The sequence below is a fragment of the Ranitomeya imitator genome, chromosome 2, assembly GCF_032444005.1.
Source record: "Ranitomeya imitator isolate aRanImi1 chromosome 2, aRanImi1.pri, whole genome shotgun sequence".
In the NCBI taxonomy this organism is placed as follows: Eukaryota; Metazoa; Chordata; class Amphibia; order Anura; family Dendrobatidae; genus Ranitomeya; species Ranitomeya imitator.
In genome coordinates this window covers 847,452,115-847,477,855 of record NC_091283.1, presented here as the reverse complement: position 1 = coordinate 847,477,855, position 25,741 = coordinate 847,452,115, and the positions used below count along the sequence as shown (strand labels likewise).

The 25,741-nt window shown below is 51.0% G+C and overlaps 2 protein-coding genes across 4 annotated transcripts in view; one reads left to right on the top strand and one right to left on the bottom strand.

Moving 5' to 3' along the window:
- Positions 1 to 16,845, top strand: part of AFAP1L2 (actin filament associated protein 1 like 2) — a 194,446-nt gene extending 177,601 nt beyond the window's left edge. The window contains exons 17-20 of one of the 2 annotated variants that reach the window (XR_011318563.1): positions 10,963 to 11,153; positions 14,043 to 14,165; positions 14,648 to 16,239; positions 16,300 to 16,844. Coding sequence is in view for 1 of the 2 variants with exons in the window: in XM_069754358.1 (XP_069610459.1) it covers positions 10,963 to 11,153; positions 14,043 to 14,165; positions 14,648 to 14,674 (341 nt within the window). In the remaining variant the exon portion in view is untranslated. Of the gene's footprint in view, positions 1 to 10,962; positions 11,154 to 14,042; positions 14,166 to 14,647 lie in introns of both variants that reach the window. The other variant, XM_069754358.1, reaches the window with a different exon arrangement.
- Positions 16,846 to 17,057: 212 nt separating this feature from the next.
- Positions 17,058 to 25,741, bottom strand: part of VWA2 (von Willebrand factor A domain containing 2) — a 64,187-nt gene continuing 55,503 nt past the window's right edge. For both annotated transcript variants that reach the window (XM_069754357.1, XM_069754355.1), the window contains exons 11-14: positions 24,997 to 25,575; positions 19,638 to 20,189; positions 18,383 to 18,505; positions 17,058 to 18,274 (exon numbers count right to left, since the gene is read on the bottom strand). In XM_069754357.1, the coding sequence (XP_069610458.1) occupies positions 18,150 to 18,274; positions 18,383 to 18,505; positions 19,638 to 20,189; positions 24,997 to 25,575 (1,379 nt within the window). In that variant the 3' untranslated portion in view covers positions 17,058 to 18,149. The remainder of the gene's footprint in view (positions 18,275 to 18,382; positions 18,506 to 19,637; positions 20,190 to 24,996; positions 25,576 to 25,741) is intronic.

Sequence of the window (25,741 nt, the reverse complement as noted above, 5' to 3'; positions counted from 1 at the left end):
GCTGTAAGTTTTCACACACCCTCCCAACCACACCACCCACCAAAAGAACTGCTGCATTAGGCCCTGGGGCCTTGGCTGGGGGGTTCTTCGGCCTGTCTGGACAGAAGGTACTGATATGTCCAGGCCGCTTGCAGTAGTAACACTGGCGAGGTTCGGTGGTAGGTCTGGTGTTGTTGGCCACAGGGCCAGGACCTCTGGTGTGTTGGCTGGCAGGGGTACTGGCATTGGATGCAGGCTTACCCCCTCTCCAGCTGGTGGTGACTGGCTTCCGCGCTTCCGATCTACGGTTGGCTTCATAGGCATCGGCAATCTACGCTGCTTTCGTCACGTCTTTGGGTTCTCTGTCCATCACGAACTGTCGCACCTCAGCTGGGCAAAGATGAAAGAACTGGTCTTTGATCATCAGGTCTCGCAGCTGTGCAAAGGTGGTCACTGACAGTCCTTGGGTCCACTGGTCAAAGTGGGTCCCCAGTCCATGCACCACATCACTGTAACTGTCGTGTGGGCCACGTTGGAGGGTCTGGAACTTTCTACGGTACACCTCGGGTGTAAGCTGGTACTTGGCTATCAGAGCCTGCTTGATGGCCTCATAGTCACCATCTTGTTCTTGAGGGAGGGCAGCAAACGCCTCCAGAGCTTTACCTCTCAGCCCTGGTGTCAGGTATCGGGCCCATTCATCTGTAGGCAGCCGGTACTGTCTGCAGGCTTTCTCAAAGGCCCACAGAAAAGTGTCCAAGTCCCCGTCCTTCTCCATAACAGGAAAGTGATCGGGCCGGAGCTTAGATATCTGAGCGCTGCTGGGCTCACGTCTCTGGGCGGTGGAGGGCATCCCCCCGTGCCGGAGCATCTCCAGTTCATGTTCTCGCTGGGCTTGGCGCTCGGCTCTCTCAGCCTCCCGCTCGGCTCGCTGGGCCTGGGCCTCTCGCTCGGCTCGCTCCTGGTATTGCTGGATCAGCTGCAGACGTCTCTCTAGGTCATCTGCGGAGCATTGTTGCAGAGCCAGCTGCAGGAGGAGGTCTGCGCCCCCCTGGCTGCCAGTAGGGCCCGTATTCAGTGGTTGGACCTCTGCTGCAGCACCATGTTCGCTTGTGCTGGCTTCTGCGGCCTCTGGGCTCTGTGACCTGGCTTGGTCGGCTTCCCATTGCACCAGAACTGCGACCAGTTGGGCTTTGTTTTTGCCCGCAAAGTCAATGTGCTGTGACTTGCATAAGGCGACAAGGGTGTCTCTCGTCTGCTGCTCATAGAAGGTTTCTCCCCGCACAACCATGGTTGCCAAATAAAAGATAGGATAGAAAAACGAAGAGAAAGGGAGGGGATAATTACCAGTACACAATTGTCTCACAACTAAAAAAACACTGAGTTCGTTCTCCAAACTTATTTGCGCAGAGTCCTCGCAAGAACTTTCTGTAAGTTTTTAGTGAGAGGAATGATTACTCAAACCAAATCACTAATGCTCTAATATCCCACCGCCTTGTCACCAAATGTCAGGAATCCCCTGACCGCTGCCACCAATTTGTCACAGTTCACACCGTGACCGTCACCCCTATGTCACGGGTCGGGGTGGCTTTGGGCCAACAGACGGCTATCACATGTGCAGGGGGGCTTATCTTAGTTATCCCTCCACTGCTAACAATGTGATGAGAAAACACACACAAGGCTATTGACCTCTTAGTTTACAGCAGGGGCTTATGCTAGGTATCCCACTGCTTTCAATATACCACAAACTGCAGGGATTTATGTATATCCCGCTTACGGTTCCACTTAACACTTGCAGCTCTCTGGCGCCCCCCTTACTCTCAGGTCAGATTAGGTACTGCACCCTGGGTAATTAGTCGCCAGAAAGGCTGCCTGCTATGTACGAATTTTGGAGCCATTTTTCCAGTTCCAGCTGGAGGAAGATTCTAACCTGGTCGTAAATACCTTTCGGCCATAAAACTTCCCCCAGTACATTGGCAAAGCAGCTCTTGGCTGAATGAAAGGGAAGGGGGGCTTGGGAGTTGAAAGTCAGGAATTTGAAGCTACAAACTGTTGCAGCATCACTCCAAGAAGGGGGGCTTAGCCCACGCAGGCTAGCAAGAGAACTACTTACGATATTTCATACCATATCGTGACAACACCTGTGTACTACGATAATACAGCGCACACCAGTGTACTACGATAATACAGCGCACACCCGGGTACTGCGATAGTACAGCGCATACCCGTATACTGCGATAATACAGCGCACACCCGTGTACTACGATAATACAGCGCACACCCGGGTACTGCGATAATACAGCGACACCCGTGTACTGCGATAGTACAGCGCACACCCGTATACTGCGATAATACAGCGCACACACTTGTACTGAGATAATACAGTGCACACCCGTATACTGCGATAATACAGCGCACACCCATGTACTGAGATAATACAGCGCACACCCGGGTACTGAGATAATACAGCGCACACCCGTATACTGCGATAATACAGCGCACACCCGGGTACTGCGATAGTACAGCGCATACCCGTATACTGCGATAATACAGCGCACACCCGTGTACTGAGATAATACAGCGCACACCCGGGTACTGAGATAATACAGCGCACACCCGGGTACTGAGATAATACAGCGCACACCCGGGTACTGAGATAATACAGCGCACACCCGTGTACTGCGATAACACAACACACACCCGTGTACTGAGATAATACAGCGCACACCCGGGTACTGAGATAATACAGCGCACACCCGGGTACTGAGATAATACAGCGCACACCCGTGTACTGAGATAATACAGCGCACACCCGTGTACTGAGATAATACAGCACACACCCGTGTACTGCGATAATACAGCGCACACCAGTGTACTGCGATAATACAGCGCACACCAGTGTACTGAGATAATACAGCGCACACCCGAATAGTGTGCTGAGAGGACTGCACACACTGTATACTGTGCTGATATAGCGGTACACACCTATATAACAGGTAGATACAGCAGTGCACGCACCCAGGGCCGTATTCATAGACGATGCTGCCCTAGCACTGATCATAAATGCCTCCTGATTAAGACCCTTTTATACCTATTACTGGTGCGTGTGTTCAGGTCTTGTCACCACTATGCTAATCGCTCAGTGATAACAAACGAGATCATCAATAATAAAACGATTGATTATGACTGATCAGTAGTGATGACAATAATCGCTAGCAGTTGCATCGGGTCCTGGTGCGCGGTGCTCAGGATTGTGTCCCCATCATCTGCTCTTCTTCAACACATAGCAGTAAATGCTGCAAATAAATATTATACATACAAAGACTGAATAATACCGCCATATCATTCCTAATAACACCACCATACCCTGACTAAATAGTAACACGATATGAACACCATCCTCCAAAGACTGAATAATACTGCCATTTCATTCCTAACACCACCGCCACACCGTAGCTAAATAGACTGAATAATACTGCCATATTGTTGGTAAAGAATAAACATTATGTGAATCCTGACAATACAGGAGAGTTTACAGAGCGGCCAATTGCACGTCGTCCTTTCAGGCAGAATCCACTGCGTAAACTGCCTGAAAAAATTCTCAACAAATGTTCAAAAGAACGAACATCTTCATTACTATGTAGAAGTCACTCGCTTTGCTCATCTTCGGTCTCTGCTCATCTTCGGTCTCTGCTCATCTTCGGTCTCTGCTCAACTTCGGTCTCTGCTCAACTTCGGTCTCTGCTCAACTTCGGTCTCTGCTCATCTTCGGTCTCTGCTCATCTTCGGGTTTTGCTCATTTTTGGGCTCTGCTCATCTTCGGTCTCTGCTCATCTTCGGTCTCTGCTCATCTTCGGTCTCTGCTCATCTTCGGGCTCTGCTCATCTTCGGGCTCTGCTCATCTTCGGGCTCTGCTCATCTTCGGTCTCTGCTCATCTTCGGTCTTTGCTCATCTTCGGTCTCTGCTCATCTTCAGTCTCTGCTCATCTTCGGTCTCTGCTCATGTTCGGGTTTTGCTCATTTTTGGGCTTTGCTCATCTTCGGTCTCTGCTCATCTTCGGTCTCTGCTCATCTTCGGTCTCTGCTCATCTTCGGTCTTTGCTCATCTTCGCTCTCTGCTCATCTTTGGTCTCTGCTCATCTTCGGTCTCTGCTCATCTTCGGGCTTCTAAATGTCTTAACTACTTCAGATTTCTAAAAACGTCAAGCAGAAAAAAAAGTGACTTGAAGACAGAAGACGCTCTGTTACGTTATGATACAAGTCTCTGATAATGCTCAAAGGACGCCCGGAAAACAATCTGATGTTTTTTGGAGCGTTTTTGTTGTTTTTGCTTAAAAAATCCTAGTGGTTTCTTTATTAGTCAATAGAGTGAAAAAAAATGATTGGAGATCAACAGTAAAAAAAATGCCGCCATCACTAGTTACCGCTACCATGTGCCACCTTAAAGCAAACCTCTGTTTCACCAGGAGATTCTTGCAGTGCAATATTCTGTAGTCCGATCGTGTCTCTGTCTCGCTATCCATTATATTTGGGCTGCACGGAGCAGCGCAGTCTCCTGCCGCCGGCTTTCATTGTGTGAGTGGGTGTGAGGACCGTACTGAAGACAGGAGACGAGCAGGACACTGCCAGGTTTTGTTATCGCCCGCGGGTCACAACGCGCGTCTCTACTGCGGGTTATCAGGAAAACTCGCCAATAGACAGATTTACAGAAATTATTACCCTGGATTTTATTTTATACCCAATAACAACAAATTATCATTTACTAACTTTTACAATAAATCAGTAAACAATAGAAAGCTCCTGTGCAACAAGACTACAGACTACAGAGCCCCCTGACCATCTGCAAAGACCCCAAATCTGGGGAGACATACAGAAACATATTATAACAAAAAATACAAACATTCACACAAGAAAAATAATTCTACACAGAAACGTACGCAGATTACAGTCATGGCCAAAAGTGTTGGCTCCCTTGTAGTTGTTCCAGAAAATTAATATTTCTCCCAGAAGATTATTGCAGTTACATGTTTTGTTATACACCTGTTTATTTCCTTTGTGTATTGGAACACAAAAAAAAGAGAAAAAATGGCAAATTGGACATAATTTTAACACAAAACCCCAAAAATGGGCTGGACAAAGGTTGTTGGCACCTTTCCAAAATTGTGGCTAAACAACTTTGTTTCCAGCATGTGATGCTCGTTCACACTCGCCTGTGGCAAGTAACAGGTGTGGGCAATATGAAAATAACTCCTGAAAACAGATAAAAAGGGGAGAAATTGCCTCACTCTTTGCGTGGACAGTAAGCATGGAGAACAGAGCGAGGAGATGAGAACTGTCTGAGGACTTGTAACCTTAAGATTATTAATATTGTTCAACAATTTTGGTTCTCAAGTCCATCTTCAATCTCTAAAGAACTTGATGATCCTTTGTTCACGGTGTGCAACATAATCAAGAAGTTTACAACCCATGGCACTTCTCAGTTGAACTGTAACTTCCTGAACTGATAGCGGTGGTCACAGGAAGTGAGCTGCTATGGACAACATGAGCCTAAGGCCGGCTTCACACTCAGTGTATGAAAATACGGTCCGTATATTACGACCGTAATACGCTGAAAAGTCCTGAAAATAGTGGTCCGTAGCTCCTCCGTAGGCAGGGTGTGTCACCGTTTTTTGCGCATGGCATCCTCCGTATGTAATCCGTATGTCAAAACCGACATACGGCTACACAAGGGATGCATGTGTAAAAAAAACAAAAAACCATATATACTGTATATATATATATATATATATATATATATATATATATATATATATATATATATATATATATATATATATATATATATATATATATATGTCAGTAGACACATATGTATATATATTAATATTTCATCCAGCGCGATATAGCAGAAAGCCGGTAATTCAATTACCGGCTTTTGCTTTCTCCTTCCTAAACCCGACATGATATGAGACATGGTTACATACAGTAAACCATCTCATATCACCATTGTTTTTGCATATTCCACACTACTAATGTTAGTAGTGTGTCTATTTGGATTTACATCGTTGGACTTTACAGATCTGCGGAAGGTAAGGATATTGTTGGTTTATTATGTTTTTTTTGTTACTGAACGAGGGTTTTCAGTCATTGGATTGGGCGTTCAATAAAAATATATTTCAATAAAATATTAAAACAACCTTTGTTTTTATTTCATTAAAATAATTTTTAATAATGTGTTTGTGTATTTTTTTAACCCTTTACTAGTATTGGATTAATAATGGATAGGTGTCATAATTGACGCCTCTCCATTATTAATTTGGCTTAATGTCACCTTACAATAGCAAGGTGGCATTAACCCTTCATTACCCCATATCCCACCGCTACACGGGAATGGGAAGAGAGTGGCCAAGTGCCAGAATAGGCGCATCTTCCAGATGTGCCTTTTCTGCGGTGGCTGGGGGCAGGTGTTTTTAGCCGGGGGGGGGGGGGGGGCAATAACCGTGGACCCTCTCCAGGCTATTAATATCTGCCCTCAGTCACTGGCTTTACTACTCTGGCGGAGAAAATTGCACGGGAGCCCACGCCAATTTTTTCCGCCATTTAACCCTTTATTTTAAGAGCTAGAACGGCCAAATTTTGCACATACACACTACTAACATTAGTAGTGTGGAATATGCAAAAAAAAATGGAGAGAAGACATGGTTTACTGTATGTAATCATGTCTCATATCATGTCGGGTTTAGGAAGGAGAAAGCAAAAGCCGGTAATTGAATTACCGGCTTTAAAGCTATCTCGCGCTGGATGAAATAATATATATACATATATGTGTCTCACTGACATATATATATATATATATATATATATATATATATACATACCTATTCTATGTGTACACATTTATTCTACCTATTCTACTGTCAGCTGTCAGTGTGATGTTACTGTACACCGCACTGAATTACCGGCTTTTCTCTGTAACACCGCTGCGTATTTCTCGCAAGTCACACTGCTTGTCCGTGTGTAATCCGTATTTTTGGGGCTTCCATAGACTTTCATTGACGTTTTATTTGTGCAATACGGTGACAAACGCAGCATGCTGCGATTTTCTACGGCCGTAGAAAGCCGTATAATACTGATCAGTAAAATACGGCAGATAGGAGCAGGGGCATAGAGAATAATTGTGCCGTATGTTTTGCGAGTTTTACGGACGTAGTTTCTGCGCTCTTACGTCCGTAAAACTCGCAAGTGTGAAGCCGGCCTAGGTAATACTCAGGCCCGTGGATTGCCATAGAACCCTTCCGTGTGAACCTCGAGATGAACGTCGGGGCACTCAGCCGCACTCAGCCTATGTTACAGGGAAAGATGGACTCGGAGTCTATGAGATGGGAGGTGTTACAATCTGGTTGCACTGCCAGTGGTGAAGAAGACTTCCTAGTGATAGCAAGAGGGACAGGCTACGCATACCGAAAACCAGGAGCTATGTCTGGTACCCGTGGGAAAGACGACAACCGTTGGGCCATATCTTTTATGCCTGTTTTTAAAGACTGCCAACCTTCCAGTGAAAGTTTGACTGTTCTTATGAATTCCGTGTCTCCTGGAATGCTTGCTGCTGGGGTTCCAGAACAGGAAAGCCTGGAGCCAGTGGAGGCCTGTGGGCCGCAAGTAAGGGCAATGCACCCCACAGTGGGACGGAGACACGTTTTGCCCGTAGGGTGCCAGAGTGAGTTGAAGCAGCAGCTCATCCACGACTACCTTACACTGCTGATACAGAGACATAAAAAAAAAGGCTGCAGTTTGCCAAAATGTAGGCACATAAGCCAAAAACCTCCTGGGAAAGAGTCTTCTGGACAGAAGAAACCAAGATGGAGCTTTTTGGAAAAGCACATCATTCTTCTGTTTATCAAAAACAGAATGAGGCCTACAAAGAAAAGAACACAGTACCTACAATCCGATATGGTGGAGGGTCAGACGTTTTGGGGCTGTTTTGTTGCTTCTGGCACTGGGTGCCTTAACTGTGTGCAAGGCATCAATAAATCTGAAGATTACCAAAGGATTTTGGGTAGTAATGTAGTGTCCAGTGTCATAAAGCTGGGTTTGGGTTTCCAGCAGGACAATGACCCCAAACATACTTCAAGAAGCCCCCAGAAATGGATGGAAACAAAGCGCTGGAGAGTTCTGAAATGACAGCAGTGAGTCCGGATCTAAATCCCATTGATCACTGGTGGAGAGATCTTACAATCGCTGTTGGGAGAAGGCGAAATATGAGACCGGGAGCAGATTGTGAGAAGAGTCCAAGATCCTGGCAGAGGAGTAAGAAGCTTGTGGATGGTTATAGGAAGCGATTGATTGCAGTTATTCATTCCAAAGCTTGAGGTGCCAACAATTGTGTCCGGAGCATTTTGGGGGTTTTGTGTGACGTTATGTCCATTTTGCCCTTTTTCTCCGTTTCTTTTTGTGTTGTTCCAATATACACAAACGAAATAAACCTGAGTGTAACAAAACGTGTAATGGCAATAACTTTCTGGGACACTTCATTTTCTGGAACAATTTCAAGGGTGCCGACACTTTCAGCCATGACTGTATAAATAATATAGGTAGGTAGGATAGGACCGATGCGCTCAGACGTAGACAGACGCTGATCGCTCCCGGCCGAGAACAGTCCACGATAATGCAGGCATCATTATCAATGGCTGCAGCTCTCACCAGCCCCCGACACCTGTGCGAGGGTCGCCCATCAGACAGCAGAGCCCCTGACCTGCCATCTCCTGCCGCATGAGATGCAAGAAGTGCAGTGAGAGGCCAAGATGGGATTGTACAAAATACATACATATACGTTACCACTGACCGACGCCGCCCCATACGACCCGACGCCCAAGGTACTGCACCTGCAGTGCCAAATACGGCCCTGTACACACCCACACACCCGTATACTGGGATGACACCGTGACGCATGCACCCGCATACTGGGATATCAGGGAGGCATGCAGCCGTATACTGGGATCATACAGTGACACACGCACCGGCATACTGGGATGACACTGTGAAGCACACAGCTGTATACTGGATTGACACAGTGACGCACACACCTGTATACTGGGACAATAGCACCACATGCAGCCGTATACTGGGATAATAGCAACGCATGTAGCCGTATACTGGGATAATAGTGATGCATGCAGCCGTATTATACTGGGATAATAGCAACGCATGTAGCCGTATACTGGGATAATAGTGATGCATGCAGCCGTATTATACTGGGATAATAGCAACGCATGTAGCCGTATACTGGGATAATAGCGACGCATGCAGCCGTATACTGGGATAATAGGGACGCATGCAGCCGTATACTGGGATAATAGAGACGCATGCAGCCGTATACTGGGATAATAGCGACGCGTGCAGCCGTATACTGGGATAATAGCGACGCCTGCAGCCGTATACTGGGATAATAGCGACGCATGCAGCCGTATACTGGGATAATAGTGACGCATGCAGCCGTATACTGGGATAATAGTGACACATGCAGCCGTATACTGGGATAATAGCGACGCATGCAGCCGTATACTGGGACAATAGGGACGCATGCAGCCGTATACTGGGATAATAGCGACGCATGCAGCCGTATACTGGGATAATAGCGACGCATGCAGCCGTATACTGGGATAATAGGGACGCATGCAGCCGTATACTGGGATAATAGGGACGCATGCAGCCGTATACTGGGATAATAGCGACGCATGCAGCCGTATACTGGGATAATAGTGACGCATGCAGCCGTATAATGGGATCTGGGATAATAGTGACGCATGCAGCCGTATACTGGGATAATAGCGACGCCTGCAGCCGTATACTGGGATAATAGTGACGCATGCAGCCGTATACTGGGATAATAGCGACGCATGCAGCCGTATACTGGGACAATAGGGACGCATGCAGCCGTATACTGGGATAATAGCGACGCATGCAGCCGTATACTGGGATAATAGCGACGCATGCAGCCGTATACTGGGATAATAGGGACGCATGCAGCCGTATACTGGGATAATAGGGACGCATGCAGTCGTATACTGGGATAATAGCGACGCATGCAGCCGTATACTGGGATAATAGTGACGCATGCAGCCGTATACTGGGATCTGGGATAATAGTGACGCATGCAGCCGTATACTGGGATAATAGGGACGCATGCAGCCGTATACTGGGATAATAGGGACGCATGCAGCCGTATACTGGGATAATAGCGACGCATGCAGCCGTATACTGGGATAATAGGGACGCATGCAGCCGTATACTGGGATAATAGCGACGCATGCAGCCGTATACTGGGATAATAGTGACGCATGCAGCCGTATACTGGGATCTGGGATAATAGTGACGCATGCAGCCGTATACTGGGATAATAGCGACGCCTGCAGCCGTATACTGGGATAATAGCGACGCATGCAGCCGTATACTGGGATAATAGCAACGCATGTAGCCGTATACTGGGATAATAGTGATGCATGCAGCCGTATTATACTGGGATAATAGCAACGCATGTAGCCGTATACTGGGATAATAGTGACGCATGCAGCCGTATACTGGGATAATAGCAACGCATGTAGCCGTATACTGGGATAATAGTGATGCATGCAGCCGTATTATACTGGGATAATAGCAACGCATGTAGCCGTATACTGGGATAATAGTGACGCATGCAGCCGTATACTGGGATCTGGGATAATAGTGACGCATGCAGCCGTATACTGGGATAATAGCGACGCCTGCAGCCGTATACTGGGATAATAGCGACGCATGCAGCCGTATTATACTGGGATAATAGTGATGCATGCAGCCGTATACTGGGATAATAGCGACGCATGCAGCCGTATACTGGGATGAGATGGCGTAACTCTCCCAGAACGCGAGATGGCTGATAACAGAGAACAGCAGATGGCTCGCGTGTCGGCCTTCGCCTGGGTTGAGCTTTTGCTCTCGTTCTTCTCTCAGATCTGAGTCGTCTTCCCGTCCTGGAGGAACAGCTGAAGAGTAAAGACGAGGAGTGTAAACGGAGGGAGAACCAGCGCGTGGACCTGGAGCTGCACATCGTGGATGTGAAGGAGAACCTGAGGAAGGCTGAGCAGGGGCCGGTGACCCTGGGGACGGCAGTGGAGCCGGCCCACCCGGACAGCCCCTCCAGCGTATGTGCAACGCCACCACTTAATAGACGGCAGATTAATTCTTCGCCACTTTCAGGATCTCTGCTTGCTGTCATTACATGGGGACAGTGTGGTGAGCCTGTCCTGGCCCGGTTCTGCTCACACAGGGGTACGGCTCGTTACCACCGCACAACTCTGTGCCACCGTGAGCGCAGGACCGGGCGAGGGAAGGTTAGCAGCGGCTCCATTCACTGCAGGCAAGCACAGATATAACGCTCCAAAAGCTGTAATTGTTCTGCTGCTCTCGCTCCTTGTAGTAAGTGGTGACCCGGGGACGGCGACAGGCAGACCCCTGAATGGTGAGCGGTGGTGGGAAACGTGCAGTGACAGAAACGACTGGTGACCAAAAAGACAAACGTGTGATAAATTACCTATAGATAAGATTCTGCACCGAATCAGCAGCGGTATGAGAAGCACAGTGGTATGAGGAGCGTCAGCAGGGGTATATGGAGCAACCGCAGTGGTATGAGGAGCATCAGCAGTGGTATATGGAGCGATCGCAGTGGTATGAGGAACGTTCGCAGGGGTATGAGGAGCGTCAGCAGGGGTATATGGAGCAACCGCAGTGGTATGAGGAGCATCAGCAGTGGTATATGGAGCGATCGCAGTGGTATGAGGAGCGTCAGCAGGGGTATATGGAGCAACCGCAGTGGTATGAGGAGCGTCAGTAGCGGTATACGGAGCGCCAGCAGTGGTATGAGGAACGTTCGCAGGGGTATGAGGAGCGTCAGCAGGGGTATACGGTGCAGCTGCAGTGGTATGAGGAGCATCAGCAGGGGTATATGGAGTGACCGCAGTGGTATATGGAGCGATCGCAGTGGTATGAGGAGCGTCAGCAGTGGTATATGGAGCGATCGCAGTGGTATGAGGAGCGTCAGCAGGGGTATATGGAGCGACCGCAGTGGTATGAGGAGCGTCAGTAGCGGTATACGGAGCGCCAGCAGTGGTATGAGGAACGTTCGCAGGGGTATGAGGAGCGTCAGCAGGGGTATACGGTGCAGCTGCAGTGGTATGAGGAGCATCAGCAGGGGTATATGGAGTGACCGCAGTGGTATGAGGAGCGTCAACGTGTGTATATACAGAGCGGCTGCAGTGGTATGAGGAGCGTTCGCAGGGGTATGAGGAGCGTTAGCAGTGGTATGAAGAGTGTCAGCAGTGGTATGAGGAGCGTCAGCAGTGGTATGAGGAGCGTCAGCAGTGGTATGAGGAGCGTCAGCAGTGGTATGAGGAGCGTCAGCAGGGGTATACGGTGCAGCTGCAGTGGTATGAGGAGCATCAGCAGGGGTATATGGAGTGACCGCAGTGGTATGAGGAGCGTCAGCGTGTGTATATACAGAGCGGCTGCAGTGGTATGAGGAGCGTTAGCAGTGGTATGAAGAGCGTCAGCAGTGGTATGAGGAGCGTCAGCAGTGGTATGAGGAGCGTCAGCAGTGGTATGAGGAGCGTCAGCAGTGGTATGAGGAGCGTCAGCAGTGGTATGAGGAGCGTTCGCAGGGGTATGAGGAGCGTCAGCAGGAGTATACGGTGCAGCTGCAGTGGTATGAGGAGCGTCAGCAGGGGTATACAGAGCGGCTGCACTGTTATGAGGAGCGTCAGCAGTGGTATGAGGAGCGTCAGCAGTGGTATGAGGAGCATCCGCAGTGGTATAAGGAAAGTCCGCAGGGGTATAAGGAGCGTCAGCAGTGGTATGAGCGTTCGCAGGGGTATGAGGAGCGTCAGCAGTGGTATGAGGAGCGTCCGCAGTGGTATGAGGAGTGTCAGCAGCGGTATGAGGAGCGTCAGCAGGGGTATGAGGAGCGTCAGCAGTCATATGAGGAGCGTCCGCAGTGGTATGAGGAGCGTTCGCAGTGGTATGAGGAGCATCAGCAGGGGTATACAGTGCGGCTGCAGCAGTAGGAGCGTCAGCAGGGGTATACAGAGCGGCTGCACTGTTATGAGGAGCGTCCGCAGTGGTATGAGAAGCGTCAGCAGTGGTATGAGGAGCGTCAGCAGTGGTATAAGGAGAGTCCGCAGGGGTATAAGGAGAGTCCGCAGGGGTATAAGGAGCGTCAGCAGTGGTATGAGCGTTCGCAGGGGTATGAGGAGCGTCAGCAGCGGTATGAGGACCGTCAGCAGGGGTATGAGGAGCGTCAGCAGTGGTATGAGGAGCGTCTGCAGTGGTATGAGGAGCGTCTGCAGTGGTATGAGGAGCGTCAGCAGGGGTATGAGGAGCGTCAGCAGCTGTATGAGGAGCGTCAGCAGGGGTATGAGGAGCGTCAGCAGTGGTATGAGGAGCGTCAGCAGTGGTATGAGGAGCGTCAGCAGGGGTATGAGGAGCGTCCGCAGTGGTATGAGGAGCGTCCGCAGGGGTATGAGGAGCGTCCGCAGGGGTATGAGGAGCGTCCGCAGGGGTATGAGGAGCGTCCGCAGGGGTATGAGGAGCGTCAGCAGGGGTATGAGGAGCGTCAGCAGGGGTATGAGGAGCGTCCGCAGTGGTATGAGGAGCGTCCGCAGGGGTATGAGGAGCGTCCGCAGGGGTATGAGGAGCGTCCGCAGGGGTATGAGGAGCGTCAGCAGGGGTATACAGAGCGGCTGCACTGTTATGAGGAGCGTCCGCAGTGGTATGAGGAGTGTCCGCAGGGGTATGAGGAGCGTCCGCAGGGGTATGAGGAGCGTCCGCAGGGGTATGAGGAGCGTCCGCAGGGGTATGAGGAGCGTCCGCAGGGGTATGAGGAGCGTCCGCAGGGGTATGAGGAGCGTCCGCAGGGGTATGAGGAGCGTCAGCAGGGGTATGAGGAGCGTCAGCAGCGGTATAAGGAGCGTTCGCAGCATCCACTGACCTGGGCTCCGTCTGACGCCCCCGTGACCTTCTGCTTCTGATTCCATGCCCAGGTGAAGAGCAGCAGCCCGACTCATGTCCTGGACGCGTCTCCGGTGAACGCCGCGGTGGCGCTGAAGAGCCGGCCCCTGTCCATCCTGACCACCGGGAAAGGCTCCGTCCTGCAGAAAGCCAAGGTACCGGCCATCTGTTCAGGGAGGAGGAAAGCGCATGTCCGGCAATTCCCTAATGTACCTCCGCTATCAGTGCTGCTCCCTATGAGCAGATTGCGATTCCCCTCAATTAACTCATTCCCTCCCACCCAATTATCCCATTTTAACTCTCGAGCTCCCGCCACTGTCCAGAAGAATCGTACCTCGCAGCAACGAACGTAGGAAAGGTGCGAGGAGTCACAGCGAAGCCCACGCCTAAGGCGGCGACATAAAATCGGCCACTCCACAGAAAGCTCACCTTGCCATCTACGTGCCCCCATTACCGGTGATGGCGGCAGCACGACATTAGGAACAGATGCTCCAGCACCTTCCGTAGAGATGGATCAGGCAACTGCTCATAGTGCAATTCCCGAGATACGAGTCTCCGCTGCAGAGGCGACGGCGGCTGAGAGTTTCTGCAGTTTATTCTATTTCTTGTATTTTATGTTTCATTTCTTTTCCCCCAGGAATGGGAGAAGAAAGGAGCGAGCTAGAGCGGCCGCCGGCGACCTCCACGACTATAGACTGAACCACGCTTTATTTATCAGAGGTCAGGACATTACTCACCAGTGCCCGGAGCCCGACATCGGTGACCCAACATCCACGGGGCCCACAGTCGACACTGCATCCACGGGTCCGGAGCCCGACATCGATGACCCTACATCCATGGGGCCCGGAGCCCAACATCGATGACCCTACATCCACGTGGCCCGGAGCCCAACATCAGTGACCTTACATCCACGGGGCCCACAGCCGACACTGGTGACACTGCATCCACGGGGCCCGGAGCCCGACATCGGTGACCCTACATCCACGGGGCCCAGAGCCCGACATCGGTGACCCTACATCCACGGGGCCCGGAGCCCGACATCGGTGACCCTACATCCACGGGGCCCACATCTGACACTGGTGACACTGCATCCACGGGGCCCGGAGCCTGACATCGGTGACCCTACATCCACGGGGCCCAGAGCCCGACATCGGTGACCCTACATCCACGGGGCCCGGAGCCCGACATCAGTGACCCAACATCCAAGGGGCCCACATCTGACACTGGTGACACTGCATCCACGAGGCCCGGAGCCCGACATCGGTGACCCTACATCCACGTGGCCCAGAGCCCGACATCGGTGACCCTACATCCACGGGGCCCACATCTGACACTGGTGACACTGCATCCACGGGGCCCGGAGCCCAACATCGGTGACCCAACATCCACGGGGCCCACAGCCGACACTGGTGACCCTACATCCACGGGGCCCAGAGCCCGACATCGGTGACCCTACATCCACGGGGCCCACAGCCGACTCTGGTGACACTGCATCCACGGGGCCCGGAGCCCAACATCGGTGACCCTACATCCACGGGTCCCACCGCCGACACTGGTGACCCAACATTCACAGGGCCCGGAGCCAGACATCAGTGACCCTACATCTAAGGGGCCCACAGCCACCACTGCATCCACGGGGCCCGCCGCCATCACCGGTGACCCCACATCCATGGGTCCTGGAGCAGACACCGGTGACACTGCATCCACGGGGCCCGCAGCTGACACCGCTGATCCTGCATCTGCAACCAACACTGAAGACCCTGCACTGGTGACTTTACCTCGATTGAGTGTGGATCCCAAAACTGATGACCCCACATACGTGGTCCACAGTCTGATATGTTACATTTATGTGGCTCGTAGCCAGACACATTCAACCCTCCATCTATAGGGACCACCCTTTCTTGTGTTGCACATAAGTACTCCTGCTGACCACCAAGTGGCATCCTGCCTGTACCCTCCCCTGCGGTACCTCCCCACCTGGACCCTCCCCTGCAGTAACTTCCCCACCTGGACCCTCCCCTGCGGTACCTCCCCACCTGGACCCTCCCCTGCGGTACCTCCCCGCCTGTACCCTCCCCTGCGGTACCTCCCCGCCTGGACCCTCCCCTGCGGTACCTCCCCGCCTGGACCCTCCCCTGCGGTACTTCCCCACCTGGACCCTCCCCTGCAGTAACCTCCCCACCTGGACCCTCCCCTGCAGTAACTTCCCCACCTGGACCCTCCCCTGCGGTACTTCCCCACCTGGACCCTCCCCTGCAGTAACCTCCCCACCTGGACCCTCCCCTGCAGTAACCTCCCCACCTGGACCCTCCCCTGCGGTACCTCCCCGCCTGTACCCTCCCCTGCGGTACCTCCCCGCCTGGACCCTCCCCTGCGGTACCTCCCCACCTGGACCCTCCCCTGCGGTACCTCCCCACCTGGACGCTCCCCTGCGGTACCTCCCCACCTGGACGCTCCCCTGCAGTACCTCCGTGTGGCCATATGACCCCCAGGACCCCGGAGAAGTCCGTTAAATATATGAATGGTTCCATGCACCTGGCAGCACGTTTCTCGGAGTCGCAGTTAGCGGTGATATATAGGGAACATTCACTCTCCGCTTCTGAAGCGTGACGTGATGAGGGTCGAGGACAGAGATGGCGACATCCGAAAACTCTGATCTCATCGCCATAAAGACATTCAACATCCAAACCGCGACTCACACGGGACAGTGATATGACGAGGTGTGAAAGGCGTCGGCCCCACAAGGTGCTCAGGATGGCGATGAGCTCCGCAAACCGCCAGGAATCGGCCGCCATCAAATGTATTTTATAATTAAGATTATTAAAAGTAAACCTAAAACAACGGATTTATTACTGCCGAGGAGCGGAGCACAGCATTATGCTCCACTCACAGCCAGAGCTGCAGCCACAGTAATACTGCTTCCCCATTAGCGGAAGGGGTGGCGTTAACTCTTAAGGCAATCAGTAGAAGTTTTAATGCAGCTCTGGATGTGAATGGAGACGGTAACGTGACATCATTCAGACCAACTACAAAAAAGTGAGAAACTGTAAAAGTGGAATTATAGTTTAATCACAAAAACATAAAACTGGAGGCGGAAAATGGCGACTACACAAGGCCCAGTATATACATCATCCGCTGTACACAGTGCGGCCGACATCTCATCGGATCCTCACAGGTTTGTGTTTGGATTATTGAGTCTTTATAGCAGTCACATCCAGAATAATAAATATACAAACGCCGAGAACCGTCCGCACCAACGAGGAGGATGGGGGTGATGATACATCAGTGATTGGCCTCATCTTCTGGTTACTGATGACAGAATACTGACTGCAGCTCTGGAGGTGACAGGAGGACATCATGTCTTATCCTCCAATCACCTCCAGAGCTGCAGTCACTATTCTGCTGTTACATCGTGTCTTATCCTTCAGTCACCTCCAGAGCTGCACTCACTATTCTGCTGTTACATTGTGTCTTATCCTCCAGAGCTGCACTCACTATTCTGCTGTTACATCATGTCTTATCCTCCAATCACCTCCAGAGCTGCACTCACTATTCTGCTGTTACATCAGGTCTTATCCTCCAATCGCCTCCAGAGCTGCACTCACTATGCTGCTGATTTCCTGTTAGCTCTTGGTCACCAGGGGTTAACGCCATTCCTGGTTTATTGCTTGCACTGCATTGCATCGTGGGTGATGTGTTGGCATTTGTCATTTCGCAGCAGAATTCTGAGTGCAGCTCTGGATGTCACCTTCATGTTCAGCGCCCCTGGCAGACATTTTTGCAGCCCTTTTGTTTGTCACCTGTGAATGAGCATTTTCTCAGCCTGTAAAAAAACTAGAGGCAAATTCCAAGGCGACAACCAATATGTCCGCACGTCACACAACTTGTTTTATCATCAGATGATTTCAGTCTTGTGAGACTCCGCGTTATGCTGCAGTTCTGTGCTGGACCATCAGACTTTCTGGATTATTGAGGAATTCCGCCTTGGCTACAATGTATCATCAGGTGTTGATCTGTCGCCCTCTAGTGCTCGCTCAGTGGTATCACAGCGGCATCTCGGGGCTTCAGTACCAGTCAGCTGCTGTAAAGCCACCTCCGCGCTGCAGGTTGTCGGTGGTCGTGGGCTCCAGACGCTGTGGTTATGGCGCTCGCTGCGAGGATTTCCTGCCTGGTAGTGGCCGAGTCTGAAGCTGTGACGAGCGTCGCTGCCGCCGGGTTTTTCTATGTAATCCCAGCGGCCAATGGACGTCTCCTCGGAGGATTCCTGCAGAAGAGAAAACATCCTCACGAGACAGAACCCCACACGAGCGGCTGCAGAGACTGGGAAAATATGACAACAGAGAGCAACAGCGAAAGAAGGGGGGGTACTCACGTGTGTCGCAGTGCGGCCCCTCCCAGCCGGCGCACTCGCAGCGGTAGCTGCCGCCCTGCAGGACGCAGACCCCGCCGTTCATACAGGGGTTCGGCAAACACAGATTCACCGGATTCTTCGCTTCTGAAAATACAAAATGCAGCTGGCAGGAAATGGTTAACGGAAGGAACAGAGACCCCTTGAGGAGACCCCCAAATGTGAATAGATCCCCAATAATGTGAAGAGCCTCCCAAAATGTAGAGACCCCCCAAAATGTAACAAAACCCTCTGAAATGTGAGGAGACCCTCAAAATGTAGAGACCCGCTGAAATGTAAGGAGACCCACCAAAATGTAAAGAGACCCGCTGAAGTGTGAGGAGACCCCACAAAATGTTAAGAGACCCCCTGAAATGTGAGGAGACCCGCTGAAGTGTGAGGAGGCCCCCCAAAATGTAAAGAAACCCGCTGAAATTTGAGACCCCCCAAAATGTAAAGAAACCTGCTGAAATTTGAGACCCCCCAAAATGTAAAGAAACCTGCTGAAATGTGAGGAGACCCCCCAAAATGTAAAGAAACCTGCTGAAATGTGAGGAGACCCCCAAAAATGTAAAGAAACCTGCTGAAATGTGAGGAGACCCCCCAAAATGTAAAGAAACCTGCTGAAATGTGAGGAGACCCCCCAAAATGTAAAGAGACCCTCTGAAATGTGAGGAGACCCCCATGCAATAAAATGGAAATGAATGCTGTACCGATCCTACAATGTGATTTTATCGTTAGATTCTGTGTATCTACGACCTACGATAATAATTACAGATCTCTCCATTATGTGCAGGGAAAACTGCAAAATCAGCCGAGGATCTAACACTTATTTACCCCACTGTATATGTGTGTGATATGAGGGGCCTTCTGGGTACATTTACCCTTCCGATGAATTACATAGAAGCCTCCAAAGTACCGCGTCTTTAAAGGGACGGTCGGCACAGAATGACTGTTCACACCAAGCACAGGCGCTCGGGCATCACTGCGGACAATCATTCATCCGCACCTTCCTCCTGATTGTTTCCATCTACCGCAGCTCTTCTCTGGATCTATGAAGCCAGAGCTGTCAATTAACGAAGAGGATGGAAGGAAACAATCAGGTCGGAGGTGTCTATAAAGGATTGGCCGCCATGATGCCGAGCGCCTGTGCTTAGTTTGAACAGTCGTTCTCTGCTGACACAGCCCATTTGATACCAGGCACCCCCCCCTACCAGTGGTGCAGCGGCGGCGCTCTTACCCTCGCAGACCCTCTGGACGATGGCGTCTTGGTACTGGTGGAGAGCGTCGTGAGTCGGGATGTGGGTGAGGAAGCGGTCAGACCCCGCGATGCGCAGCAGTAAATTTCTGTGGATTCTCCCAATTCCGATGACGAGGACGGAGATCCCGACATCCCGCAGTTTCTGGGCGGGGACGGCGGCGTCCTCCGAGCCTCGGCCATCAGTGACCAGCACCACCGCCTTCTTCACCCCCGGACGTGCCCCTCTCTGGACGGTCATCACCTCGTTGTAGACGTGGAGGAGAGCGCCCCCGGTGGACGGTGGGCCTCCCCGCTGCTGCACCTCATTAATGGCATGGAGGAGGCTGGAGCTCGTCTCGTGGACGTCCAGGCCGAAGGCGGTGACCGGCCGAGCGCCGTACGTGACCACGGCCACCTGCGTGACATCGCGATTAACGTCAAACTGCAGCGAGGCCATCGTCAGGAAAGTCAAGATCTGGGAAAAGCTCTGCGAGCCCACGCTGGAGGAGGCGTCCACCACGAAGACCAGGTCCAGGGGCTGCGCCTGACACCCTGCGGGACGGCACAATGATGACTACAACCTACAGGACGGCACAATGATGACTACAACCTACAGGACGGCACAATGATGACTACAACCTGCAGGACAGCACAATGATGACTACAACCTGAGCACAATGATGACTACTACCTGCAGGACGGCACAATGATGACTACAACCTACAGGACGGCACAATGATGACTACTACCTACAGGACGGCACAATGATGACTACAACCTGCAGGACGGCACAATGATGACTACAACCTACAGGACGGCACAATGATGACTACTACCTGCAGGACGGCACAATGATGACTACAACCTACAGGACGGCACAATGATGACTACTACCTACAGGACGGCACAATGATGACTACAACCTGCAGGACGGCACAATGATGACTACAACCTACAGGACGGCACAATGATGACTACAACCTGCAGGACAGCACAATGATGACTACAACCTGAGCACAATGATGACTACAACCTGAGCACAATGATGACTACTACCTGCAGGACGGCACAATGATGACTACAACCTGAGCACAATGATGACTACAACCTGAGCAGAATGATGACTACTACCTGCAGGACAGCACAATGATGACTACAACCTGAGCACAATGATGACTACTACCTGAGCACAATGATGACTACTACCTGCAGGACGGCACAATGATGACTACAACCTGAGCACAATGATGACTACTACCTGAGCACAATGATGACTACTACCTGCAGGACGGCACAATGATGACTACAACCTGCAGGACAGCACAATGATGACTACAACCTGAGCACAATGATGACTACTACCTGAGCACAATGATGACTACTACCTGCAGGACGGCACAATGATGACTACTACCTGAGCACAATGATGACTACTACCTGCAGGACGGCACAATGATGACTACTACCTGAGCACAATGATGACTACAACCTGAGCACAATGATGACTACAACCTGCAGGACGGCACAATGATAACTACTACCTGAGCACAATGATGACTACTACCTGAGCACAATGATGACTACAACCTGAGCACAATGATGACTACTACCTGCAGGACGGCACAATGATGACTACTACCTGAGCACAATGATGACTACTACCTGAGCACAATGATGACTACAACCTGCAGGACGGCACAATGATGACTACTACCTGAGCACAATGATGACTACAACCTGAGCACAATGATGACTACAACCTGCAGGACGGCACAATGATAACTACTACCTGAGCACAATGATGACTACTACCTGAGCACAATGATGACTACAACCTGAGCACAATGATGACTACTACCTGCAGGACGGCACAATGATGACTACTACCTGAGCACAATGATGACTACTACCTGAGCACAATGATGACTACAACCTGAGCACAATGATGACTACAACCTGAGCACAATGATGACTACTACCTGAGCACAATGATGACTACAACCTGAGCACAATGATGACTACTACCTGAGCACAATGATGACTACAACCTGAGCACAATGATGACTACTACCTGCAGGACGGCACAATGATGACTACTACCTGAGCACAATGATGACTACTACCTGAGCACAATGATGACTACTACCTGCAGGACGGCACAATGATGACTACTACCTGAGCACAATGATGACTACTACCTGAGCACAATGATGACTACAACCTGAGCACAATGATGACTACAACCTGCAGGACGGCACAATGATGACTACTACCTGAGCACAATGATGACTACTACCTGAGCACAATGATGACTACAACCTGCGGGACGGCACAATGATGACTACTACCTGAGCACAATGATGACTACAACCTGAGCACAATGATGACTACTACCTGCAGGACAGCACAATGATGACTACAACCTGAGCACAATGATGACTACTACCTGAGCACAATGATGACTACAACCTGAGCACAATGATGACTACAACCTGCAGGACGGCACAATGATGACTACAACCTGAGCACAATGATGACTACTACCTGAGCACAATGATGACTACTACCTGAGCACAATGATGACTACAACCTGCGGGACGGCACAATGATGACTACTACCTGAGCACAATGATGACTACTACCTGCAGGACAGCACAATGATGACTACAACCTGAGCACAATGATGACTACTACCTGAGCACAATGATGACTACAACCTGAGCACAATGATGACTACAACCTGCAGGACGGCACAATGATGACTACAACCTGAGCACAATGATGACTACAACCTGCAGGACGGCACAATGATGACTACAACCTGAGCACAATGATGACTACAACCTGCAGGACGGCACAATGATGACTACAACCTGAGCACAATGATGACTACTACCTGAGCACAATGATGACTACAACCTGCGGGACGGCACAATGATGACTACTACCTGAGCACAATGATGACTACAACCTGAGCACAATGATGACTACTACCTGCAGGACAGCACAATGATGACTACAACCTAAGCACAATGATGACTACTACCTGAGCACAATGATGACTACTACCTGCAGGACGGCACAATGATGACTACTACCTGAGCACAATGATGACTACAACCTGAGCACAATGATGACTACTACCTGCAGGACGGCACAATGATGACTACTACCTGAGCACAATGATGACTACAGCCAGCAGGACAGCACAATGATGACTACTACCTGCAGGACGGCACAATGAAGACTACAACCTACAGGACGGCACAATGATGACTACTACCTGAGCACAATGATGACTACAACCTGAGCACAATGATGACTACAACCTGCAGGACAGCACAATGATGACTACTACCTGAGCACAATGATGACTACAACCTGCGGGACGGCAAAATGATGACTACAACCTGCAGGACGGCACAATGAAGACTACAACCTACAGGACGGCACAATGATGACTACAACCTGCAGGACGGCACAATGATGACTACTACCTGCAGGACGGCACAATGATGACTACTACCTGCAGGACGGCACAATGATGACTACTACCTGCAGGACGGCACAATGATGACTACAACCTACAGGACGGCACAATGATGACTACTACCTGAGCACAATGATGACTACAACCTGAGCACAATGATGACTACAACCTGCGGGACGGCAAAATGATGACTACAACCTGCAGGACAGCACAATGATGACTACAACCTGCAGGACAGCACAATGATGACTACTACCTGAGCACAATGATGACTACAACCTGCGGGACGGCAAAATGATGACTACAACCTGCAGGACGGCACAATGAAGACTACAACCTACAGGACGGCACAATGATGACTACAACCTGCAGGACGGCACAATGATGACTACTACCTGCAGGACGGCACAATGATGACTACAACCTACAGGACGGCACAATGATGACTACTACCTGAGCACAATGATGACTACAACCTGAGCACAATGATGACTACAACCTGCGGGACGGCAAAATGATGACTACAACCTGCAGGACAGCACAATGATGACTACAACCTGCAGGACAGCACAATGATGACTACTACCTGAGCACAATGATGACTACAACCTGCGGGACGGCAAAATGATGACTACAACCTGCAGGACGGCACAATGAAGACTACAACCTACAGGACGGCACAATGATGACTACAACCTGCGGGACGGCACAATGATGACTACAACCTGCGGGACGGCACAATGAAGACTACAACCTACGGGATGGCACAATGATGACTACAACCTGCGGGACGGCAAAATGATGACTACAACCTGCAGGACGGCACAATGATGACTACAACCTGCAGGACGGCACAATGATGACTACAACCTACAGGACGGCACAACGATGACTACAACCTGCAGGACGGCACAATGAAGACTACAACCTGCAGGACGGCACAATGAAGACTACAACCTGCAGGACGGCACAACGATGACTACAACCTGCAGGACGGCACAACGATGACTACAACCTGCAGGACGGCACAATGAAGACTACAACCTGCAGGACGGCACAATGATGACTACAACCTACAGGACGGCACAACGATGACTACAACCTGCAGGACGGCACAACGATGACTACAACCTGCAGGACGGCACAATGAAGACTACAACCTGCAGGACGGCACAATGATGACTACAACCTGCAGGACGGCACAATGATGACTACAACCTACAGGACGGCACAATGATGACTACAACCTACAGGACGGCACAATGATGACTACAACCTGCAGGACGGCACAATGATGACTACAACCTGCGGGACGGCACAATGATGACTACAACCTACAGGACGGCACAATGATGACTACAACCTGCAGGACGGCACAACGATGACTACAACCTGCAGGACGGCACAATGATGACTACAACCTGCAGGACGGCACAATGATGACTACAACCTGCGGGACGGCACAACGATGACTACAACCTACAGGACGGCACAATGATGACTACAACCTGCGGGACGGCACAATGATGACTACATCCTGCAGGACGGCACAATGATGACTACAACCACATTTATGTTCTGATCCAGCGGTACATTAGGATTTATACTCCACACACATCCAGAGCTGCACTCAGAATTCAGCGGGCATTCAGCAGTGCACTTCGGCACGTAAACTGCAGTCAACGACATGAGACAGAATTATGATTGCAGCTCTGAATGTCAGCGAGTTCTGTGATGGAGCTGGAAATCTCGCTCTGTGTGTGATAAGACGTGATGTAACAGCAGAAGAGACTGCAGAATACGGGACGCAGGAGCAGAACGAAGATTGCAGCTCTGGGGTACATGAGTGAGCCCCCCGCACCCTCTGACCTTGGACGTCGATGCTGCAGATCCTCCTTTGGAGCCGGGGCAGCTGGGCGAAGAGCTGCTGAGGGTTGGAGTACGCTATCACATTCTGGGGGTCCCTGACGATCTCCGCCATCTGGTCTTTGGTGGCGTCGCCTGTCACCCCGATAATGAACACCTCGTGGTCCCGGGCATACTGGGCCGGTTCCGTCACGGAGTCCAGGGAGGTGGATCCGGTCAGTAAGACGAGGACACGCGGGAGGTCGTCGCGGACGTCGGAGAAGGTCGGGGCGCTCTTGAATCCGTGCTGGGTGACGTATCTCAGCGCCTTCCCCGTGAAGACGCCGCCGCCCATGAACCGCACGGCGTCCACGTGTCGGAGCAGCTGCCCCGTGGTCTCGTACTCGCCGATCCTCACCACCATCTGCACCTGGTCACTGTACTGGGCGACCCCCACATTGACCGGGGCGTCATCGGACAGCGCGGCCTGGAGGAAGCGCCTCACAAAGGACTTGTGCTGCACGAAGGTCTCCAGCGAGGAGGAGGACGAGCCGTCCAGGAGGAAGAGGAGGTCGACGCTACACTCCAGGCTCAAGTCAGGAGCTGCAGGAAGAACAGAACGCAGTAAGGACCGACACTGGCGACATCGCTGCATGGTCCAATTCACTGACAGCAAGCGGTGATCCTAACTATGGGAAAGAACTGAAACAAGTGCGCTAAATAATGGCGGCAGGAAGAACAGAACGCAAGAGCGGCAGTAAGGACCGAC